This window comes from Corapipo altera, unplaced genomic scaffold, assembly GCF_003945725.1.
Source record: "Corapipo altera isolate COAL_440 unplaced genomic scaffold, ASM394572v1 23b, whole genome shotgun sequence".
NCBI lineage: Eukaryota > Metazoa > Chordata > Aves > Passeriformes > Pipridae > Corapipo > Corapipo altera.
This window is the reverse complement of record NW_020884885.1, coordinates 10,137,241-10,146,599: the sequence shown is the minus strand read 5'-3', so window position 1 is coordinate 10,146,599 and position 9,359 is coordinate 10,137,241. Positions and strand designations below refer to the sequence as shown.

General features: G+C 44.3%; 1 protein-coding gene across 1 annotated transcript; it reads right to left on the bottom strand.

Annotated features, from left to right (window-relative positions):
* Positions 1–1,109: 1,109 nt before the first annotated feature.
* FAM180B (family with sequence similarity 180 member B) lies at positions 1,110–5,778 on the bottom strand. Its single transcript, XM_027642126.1, has 3 exons — positions 5,332–5,778; positions 3,405–3,472; positions 1,110–2,819 (listed from the first exon to the last, which is right to left on the bottom strand). The coding sequence occupies exons 1-3, from the start codon at positions 5,396–5,398 to the stop codon at positions 2,376–2,378; spliced, it is 579 nt and encodes a 192-aa protein (XP_027497927.1). The 5' UTR covers positions 5,399–5,778; the 3' UTR covers positions 1,110–2,375.
* Between the last annotated feature and the right edge of the window lie 3,581 nt (positions 5,779–9,359).

Genomic DNA, 9,359 nt, shown 5'->3' with positions numbered 1-9,359 from the left:
AAAAAGTAGGCTTCTAGCCTTTGTACTGAAAGATGAGGGCTTAAATCCAGGAACAGACCATCCTGTGAAAGTTCGGAAGCAAGATAAGTAAGAAGAAAAAAAATGTATTTTTAAATCTCTGAAGATTTGGGTCTTGAGCAGGCTCATAATGTGTAAGTGTGAGTAGTATCATGCCATGCAGTGGCACTGCTGACTGCAGGGGCATTACATTTCCCAGAAACGAGCCCCTTGAATATGAGGGTACTGCTAACCTGCCATGTGCTGCATTGATAGCCTAGTGCAAGCATGATCAAAGGAACCATGAAGTGATGTTTTCAGCACCTGTGTTCCAGTGTTTTCTTACACACCATGTTCTGCCGAGCTGCAGTGCAGCTGTAGAGAGGCCATCGTGGCTGTAGAGGACCCTGCTGTGTTCCTGCGGTTGGACAGACAGACAGACAGGCAGCTGGCAGGATCCATTGAGGAGGTAGTAGGAGCAGAGGAGCCTGGAGGCTTCATCATGGCGCCATTGGTGCTGTTTCAGTTGAGTTAAACTCTGGTTTGTCTCCCTAAAGGACATAAACTGCAAAAGTGCATCATTTCAAGCATGCACAAAACTTTGCAACATCACTTGAGTTGAATTTATAATCTGCTCAGCAGATAGCAATGCTCTTAAACTACTACTAACAAAATCCTGAGTTCAAAGCAGTGTATTTGCATCTGAGTCATAAGCCAACCCACTCAGCCTTTATCCATACATTCATATGGCTCAGACTGTATATTCTCCAGCAAGATAGTATTTTCATGCACTAGTGCCATGTTGGCTCAGCTTTTAGATATTTTCTGCTCAAACTGGACTTAACTGCAGCCACTCATTGCCTCTGTCGCTCCATACATATCCTAGATGTTAAAGACTGGGGGCATGTTTGGCAAAAGGATGACGGGTAGATATTGGAGGTATGTAAAAAAACAGCATAAGAATAGTAGAACATTAGATCGGACAAGAAGTTTTACTTCAAATAAAATTCTGATCTTAATTCCTACATCTTTTGGAGTGAAAAACAAACAAACAAGTCCAACCTCAAAGCACAAAGCAAAATGAAACAAATAAACACACAAAACGAAAAAATCAACAACCAATCTGCTTTATTAACTGTGTAAATCTGTCTCCTCCTGTCATAGCCCTAACCTGACCTCTAAAACCATTGTCTGTGACATCTTGCTTCCAGGCTTCTTGTTCCTGCCTTACTATTTCTCTTCTCCATCTGTTGGGCTGCAATTGCTTGGAAGAAGATTAACTAGGTCAAAAGCTAACAGTTCCCACTTTGAATGTCGCGCATGCCTCTTTTGTTGAGCATGGAAAAACTATAGAAAGAGAATTAGGGATTCCATCATCTAAGCACATGTAATAAATGTTCAAAATTAATGTATCTCTAGTGGCAGTGGGAAACCTAGTAGAAACAACAAAAAAGAAAATCAAAATCCTCCTGAGGAGATAATTACATTTATTTCATTCCAAACTGCAATTTTTAAGACAAAGATATGTTAATTATATTTTTCTGTAAAATAATTATATTTCTGATTTTGAGGATAGAGATTCAATATTTGTTATTTTTGGCTTGTAAAGTGCCATAGCTGTACAAAAAAAAACTTTATAGAAGAGAGGTAAAATCTGCTGAAGAAATATCTAGGTCACGATCCTTCAGAATTTAAATGAGATTTCAGGAAGTATATTCCAAACTGATAACTGAAACAAAGCTGTGTATGTGTGTAAATATGATATGCAAATGCTAGAAACCTTCAGGGAATACATACATTTTCAGGTTGCTTTTTAAAGAAAAATGAATACATGAGATGGGAATTTATATAAAATGTGACATATAAAATGTGATGCCACATGAGCAGAAAAATGAAATTAAATATATGAGCTGTATCATGAAACACAGCAAAATCTGCTTATCTGCTTACTGGAGAGGAGAAAAGATCCTGTATTTGGCTGAAACCACAGGGAGAATATAAGGAGGCTGAACTGAATGATCTGAAATGCGGTCAGCTAGGACACCAGCATAACATCCTGGAAAAATACTTCCAAGTTCTCTCTCCTGTAAGCATCAGTGATCAAGATAGATAAGACATCTAAGTAGCACTGCCGCCCTCAGCACACACCACTTAGCAAAAAATCAGGAGAGGTAAAATGCACTTTATAGTTTTGTCTTTTTTCATTTAAAAGTAAAAGGTTGTGTATAAAGTCTTATAGGGTTGCCAGCACAGTGCAGAAAGCAGGACAAAAAGGTGTGGTATATTTGTACAAAGTCCTGCATAATGTAGAAAGCATTGAAAATAACCTAGGACGCAGCTGAAGTCAGGTGTGTCCTTTCCTATGGTAGTTTCCCTCATTAAATGTCTCTCTTGGTCCTGGGCAAGTTAGAATGATAGAAGCGTTTCAGGGATGCTAAATGCAAAGGCTTCTCCTTCCAAGGCCAGGAAGCCAGGAGGAGGGTGGTATTTGCAGGGCAGAGCCCCTTGCACAGGTCATGAAAGACTTCATCAACCAGCTGAGAGAAAAAACGAATCCAGAGATTTTTATCCAGACCCTGAATGGAACGAACCTGATAGGCAGAGTATACACTAGTGAAAAGGAGGCGGTCAAACTCTTTTAGAGGCAAGGGGGTATCAGTCAGCGAATAATATCTCAGATGCTGCTCAATCTCTGTTGGTGTTTTGGGAACCTCATCCTCTAAAATCTGCAGGAACCGCCGTGCTGGGCGCAGGGAGGCCAGCTCTTCATCCTGCAGCCGGATTGTCCCGTTGGCCTGAATATCCAGCCTTCCCCAGAGCATCTGGAAGAAAGGAGCATCATGCGAACAGAAAGCCCAGCACAAACCCTCCATCAGCTACAAAGGAGCTGTGAAGCCATCTGCAGTGCTGCCAAATCTCGGGCGGGTCGGGAGGCAGCCACTCCCTGACTCGCTGCCCACGGCACACCCAGTCCCACTCCGTGTCCTCCTCTGCCAGCGCCACACCCCTTTTCTGACCGGCCCCACAGGTCCCCATGGGACCTGTCCAGCTCTTGCCTCCTGCCCAGCCTCTCCCCACGCAGTTCCATCTGCAGTAGCTCCCCGGTGCGGCCGCCTTGGGCAAGGTGCTTGGCCCTTTTTGAGGGAGTCACCGAACCCAGCGGGAACGGTCCCTTGTCCCACCCTGGGGGTGTGAGGTGCCACGGAGCAGGGCAGAGCCCCCTTCACCTGCACCCCACAATGGGAGGGAGCACAAATGCAATGAGGCATTGCCGAGGCGTTCTCAAGGGGCTCCTGAAATCCATCAGGGATGAGAACAAACAGAACAGGTGAGTTTTTACATGCAGATAGGTGGGAGAACAGCCACTAGCAGTGCCTCGGCCCACGGGCCCCCAGTGCTCAGGAGACCTCTAACATGATGTTGGCGTCCTCCGGGCTGCGGTGAAGTGTGTTGGTCCCACTGTGAGGATGTTCATCTGGAAGACATCAGGAGAGTTTGGTAGTGCAAGACCTTCCTGTTTATGTTTTCAGTATTTCTGAGCTACCACTCATAGCTTGCCAAACATGATAGATGCTGTCCATGGGATTTTGATAAGCATAACAAGCTTTTTAAGAGAAGCAGCAGTGGTTAAGTGAGGCAAGGGAAAATTTTGGATATCACGGCCCTTAATCCCTCCAACAGAGCTAAGGCATACAGCAGCAAAGGCACTTGGTCTGACAGGCAGCAAGGAAGCCTCTCACCCAAGTATGGGTGGTTTTTGAACTGATGGGTTTTGTTTGCTTGGTGGTTTTTGCTAGAGAAAGTAATGCTGCCCAATGGAAGGGGGGAGCTGAGAGGCTTCTCAACCTGCTGGTGAAAACATAACCTGATGCTTATCCTGGTTTTATACTTCTTCCCTAAGCTTCTGCTGCTGGCAGGGGCAGAGTGCGAGGGTAAAAGAAACCTTGTCAGATCCATTATGGCTCATTTCATGTCCAGCTAATTACTTGCTGGGCCACATGACACCACGTGAAGTGGAAAAAATGTATATGAGGCCAGAGAAATGGTAGTTTTTGGATAAGAAAATCACATTAACCCTAATAATTGTTTAGTTATTATTTAATAATACTTCTAATGCTTTAACTTTCTGCATTTATTTTGCCTTTTTTATTCCTTTCTTTGTGAAAAAGGAGGCACAAGCAGCCTTGGTCCAGGACTGTGAAAGAGAGGCTGCATCCCTGCCCTTCTCTACGTTGATCAGTGCCATCATGTAGCCAAGACCCTCTTCTACTTCTTACATACTCATCCTTCAGGTCAAGAAATATAAAATGGAAAAAGCTTGTCTAAAATAGTAAGCTCTCTGACACATTTTGGTTTGGTTTTTTTGTTGGGTTTTTTTTTTCATTTTTATATGGATGAAGACTTTTTTATATGAAAAGAGTGAGAATTTATGTTGGATACTCCAGAGTTAAGGTCAGCAGGTGCATATAAAAAGTCGCAAAATTATTCAGTACTCTTTGTGTTTGATGACTGCTACCAAACACTGCTTCCAACTTCCCATTCTTGATTAATGCTTTTCAGGGAGATGTACGAGCTGCCTGAAGAAGTGCACTGCCACCCCGCAGGCTGCAGAGGTTTGTTTCTCTACACAGCTGCAGGCTTCATGATCCAAGCCAGCTGTGGCTTTGGAATGTGAGCAGGGACGTAGCTTGTCTTCTCTACTCCTCCATAGATGTGCTAGTAAGACTTTTAGCTCAGGTAAAAATATTTTATCATCTGAAAATTTTGTCACTGGTCTTTTCTCTACTAACTGATCCTCTAGGTTCACAGATCCCTCTACTGAGAATGTCTGACTGGCTGCAAAGTGCATTTGTTGAATAGATGCCAAACTTCTGTTATTAGTAACTGCCTCATAAATACACACAGCGGTAGATTTTTGAGTAGAGAAAAATTAAACAAAGCATAACAAATAATATATTGAAATGATAATGTAAATATCCTCTGCAGAATGGAAAATAGTTCCTTACTTATCACTCAACAGGTTTGGGTTTTTTTCTTCAAAAAGTATATGGAAAATCCACAAACATTATTGCAGGAGCAGGGTTTTTTTCAGTGGAGACCTGAGAAAACCCTCCCCTTGCCAGCAAAAATATCAGCAGGTCTTCAGCCTGCAAGTAGGTTACCAGTGCCTCTCCCAGCAAATCCCCCAGCTGGACTCCAGCTCTCTCCCATGCCAGTACAGCTACCTGAAGCCTCTAATCATATTTGAGGAAGCAGGCAAAACATCACACAAATGGCATTGCACAGATGTTTGTCGAGCCAAGAAGCCACGTCACCAGCAGATGCATTTCCTACCTGTCAGCTTCTGGGATCCAGCAAACACACACAGGACCAGCCAGGCGCTGAACTGTGCCTGGGCCATAGCAGCTCTGCCCGGGAGCAGCTGCCACCCGCTCCACAGAGAGTGCTGTGGAGCCAGAGAGTTTGCTGTGACGTCTTCCCTTGCTGCTCCTGGCCTCAGCAGCCTCTTTTGGAATGGATCCGTCTTACTGTGTTTCTGGTTGCAGTCCTGGGAAGGGCTTGCAGTTCAGCTTGCTGACCCCGAAGGATATTTTCCATCATATTTTGGAAACTTGGAAAACTTAGTTGTTTTTGGCAGAACTGTTTAAACTTCTTTTCCAAAGAATGACATCCCACTGCAATGCCTTAAAGGAAGCTATTGGTTGCAAGAAATTACGCTACATATATTTGCCTCTGAAGAAGGGAGGACCTCCTAGTCCCTTCCATATCTGCACAGTGCCTCTGTCACATCTCTGTGACACCTGCTCAGCTCCTTGGCTTCATTTCCAGTTTTCCTTTTTCCCAGGTTTGAAAATCTGCAAACAATCCTGAAATGTCACAAACAAATAAGGTCATCAGACTGCAGTCTCGTGGAAGGGTAGCAGCAGCCAAAATATACAAGCAGGCAGTAGAAATATCATTGGTTCAGTTCTATATCAAACCTCCTGGAGGGAGAACTCAGTAAACTGATCTAGCAAACAAGTATTGAAGTCCCTGAGGCTTTAGCATCTCATTGTCCTCTGCTGTTTCTGGATTTCTGGGTTACAGCGGGCACAGTCTGCCTTAGATGTTGTGAATTACATAGACAAAACTTCGTCTGATTCCCTTTGCAGAAGATATCTGTTTTCTACACATCTTTACACTTTCATTAGTGCCCTATCCTCAGTCAAGCTGTTCTGTATTTCTACTCTGTATGGCACAGTATGGGATGCTAGGGTTATACAAATATGTAATAGCATGTATAAGTAAGTAAAAATACCATCTCCCTCAAGTTAAAGGGAGAAAGAAGTCTGCATAGAAAAGAGATGAAGTAGAGCTGACATGCATCCCTTTCTCAGCAAATTACAGAACATCAGTTTGTAGTGACTACTGTCACCAGAGAGTTTACTGATGGTTGGGATGATGTCCCAGTTAGTAAGTTGTCAGTGTGCAAAGGACTACATCTTCTGAAACTTTCAGGATCTGTACCTGTACCTGGCAATACATGGGCTCACACCAGCTAAGAGAAGCAGCACATAATGGGAGAGTCACAGACTAGTCATGGGAGAAATGGCCAGAGCCACTCTTACCCTCAGTTTGGATTCAGAATAAGACCTGTGTTTCTGTCATAGCCTTAAGCTGTTTTCCAGTCAGGTGGTACTGCTTTTGTTTTTCATTATTTTCTGATGCTTGTGCTTTAGTCGCATCCTTTTCTTCTGGGATGTGGTATCTTTTATTAAAAAGTGAATCACAAGCTCATAAGGCAGATACTGGTGGCTGGTCTGTGCAGTGAGATTGATGTGCCTTCTACTTTGTGTCAGAGTCCCTTACAGTCCACAGTGTGCACAACTTTGTCTAGAATTCACTATGCAAATACCCCTGTGTCTCACAGGCCATGAAATAGCCTCCTTTAGCATGCAGCACATGACAAAAGGAGGAGCTCAGGATTTTGGCCAACATCTGCAAGGGTTGTACATGATTTTGTGAACAGGAGAATTTCCTAGGGACAGCTTGCAGCTGAATTGCCTAGAGGAGGATATCCCTGTAGGTGGGAGGGAGAAGAGAGGAGGCTCAGAGTCTGTGCTCAAGGTGACTGATACAGTGGCAGGCAAGGCACAAGCATCAATGTGGATGTTGCCTTGAGCTAGGGGAATTTTGTAGAATTACCTCACTATCCCACACAGACAGGCAAATGCAGAGTGGTAAACTGTTTGTACAACAGCAATACTTGCAAAGAAACAAGCCTGAGCTTCTGACAGCTGCCTAGAGTCTCTACATGTTTGGCAGTGCACCTACTCCTCCTGAAGGATTTTGTCCTTGCCAGATATTCACAGCTGAGTGTGCACAACCCTGCCTCTCTGCACTCCCCTGCTCATACCGTCTGCTGTCAGAGCAGTTTCAAAACGTCATAACAAGCCAGTTTTATGCAGGGGCACCTTGACTGGTTTCATCTTTTTCACCATGACCTCCTGAAGAAGGAAGACAGGAAATGGGAACAAGATAAGAGGGATCAAAAACTGCGGGAGCTGGTTGGATGCTGTTGAGGCACAATGTGTGATTAATACAGCATCAGAAGAGCCTCTTTGGGAGGGAGGTTTCTTTGAAATGGGACTGCAGGGAGATAGACAGCATATTCACAAAAAGGAAGTTCTGCTTATAGAATTGGAGAAATCACTTGCTTCAATCATCCCACACAGAACTTGGGAAGATCACAGTCACCTGGGTCGGTCTGGCAGGTGCCCAGGGGAGAAAGATTAGGAGAAGAAGTCTGAGGAAAGAGGGAAAGGAAGAACGACATACATGGCTCCCAGAGAAGGTGAAGTTTGAGTCACTGAAGGGGAAGAAGGAAGAAAACCTTGAGGAAAGTAGGAGTGAAGTGCTGACCATAACCAGACAGGACCTCTGTTACACCAGTATTTTCCAGATATGGTGCTGCCAGTCCTTATGCAGATGCTTTCTTTGCCTTTTTCTTCCAGTTTATAAGAGGCATCCACTGCTTGAAGGACTAATGAGCTATGTAACAGTGACAGGGAAGGCCCCATCCCACTGCACCTACTGCACCAACAGACTCCCACAGGCCTTGCACAACTTGGAGAAAATGTCATGGGATGCAGTGTAGTATGTGGCATGCTGTTATCCAGCCTGTCCTTCAGTAGTCCCATAAGTTCCGTTCTGCAGGAGTGCTAGGCTCAGCTGGAGTCCCCATTTGGATTTTGACTGGAGATCAATTATAAGGCCTATACCAACTGTGTGGCCATGATGTGGGTGGACACTGACACAGTCTACAGCCACATGCTTAGGGAGGAGAGTCTGCTAGCCTGGCTGTACAGAGAAATGCCAGAGTTCTGGAAAACACCAGTGAAACCCACTCAGCTGGGGAAGCTCAACATGGTGACTGTGAGTCATCACCTAAAGTCTATTTGTCCCTGTAGTATCAGAAAATCTCTCTTCTAAACAGTGTGCCTGTAAGTCTGCTACATCTGACTTTAATCTCATCCAACATCCTCCTACACTTGAGGAATCCAACACAGGCAAACAAGCCCTGTGGAAGCTGGCAATGCAGAACAAGCAGGGACAGAGGATTTAGAAGACAGCTTGGTGCTTGACCAAGATGACCACACCTTACCCAGCACGAGGCAAACGTCCACCAGCCACAAGGAAGCCAGAGTGAGCAGGCTCCATAGGCAAAAATGGCCCCTGGAGATCAGGAGCAGTGGAGGGGGAGGTAGGCTGCCAACACTGGCAGTACTTAGTGAGGCTGTGTAACCTCTTGTGCCCTGGGATAATGTGTCTGGGTGAGTAAATTGTCATCTTCATGATCTTCCAGGCTAAGCTAAAGAGAAGTGATTTAGCTCCATTAGCAACTATTCCACATAGTAAAGACCTACTGGAAGCAATGCCTGTGCCCATGGGGCCAGCTGCTTTTCCAGTACATACATTCTTGAGCAAAGCTTGTATGTTGTCTAACTTAATAGGGCATTGTGTCTAACATTTCTTGATGTTCCATCAATCAAATTCTCCCTCTGCACAAACATCGTGTTTAAATGGCAGATTTCCTGCTACCATCAATCTTCTGACTTATCGTACTGGGAAATACGTATTTTTTATAATACAGAGACACGAGTGGTCTATGGCATCTCAAGCAACCTGGGGATGAAGAACAGAGAGAGGATATGTGCTTCATAAAGAATTTTCATGGTAACAGAAGTGGTGCCAGGAACTTTTCTGTCTTGTGTAATAGGCATCAGCCTGCTATGAGAGCTGCTGCAACGGAAAATAGAACCAGCTGTGGAACATCTTGTAGGAAGAATTAAAAGTGCATTTCCTATTTAATCAGCTCAATT

Excerpts from the sequence above, each read along its gene's own strand:
- FAM180B (XM_027642126.1), bottom strand. The coding sequence starts at position 5,398 with ATGGCCCAGGCACAGTTCAGCGCCTGGCTGGTCCTGTGTGTGTTTGCT. Across the intron at positions 3,473-5,331 it reads TGGATCCCAGAAGCTGACAG|ATGAACATCCTCACAGTGGG; the intron begins GTAGGAAATGCA and ends GATGTCTTCCAG. Across the intron at positions 2,820-3,404 it reads ACGCCAACATCATGTTAGAG|ATGCTCTGGGGAAGGCTGGA; the intron begins GTCTCCTGAGCA and ends CCTTTCTTCCAG.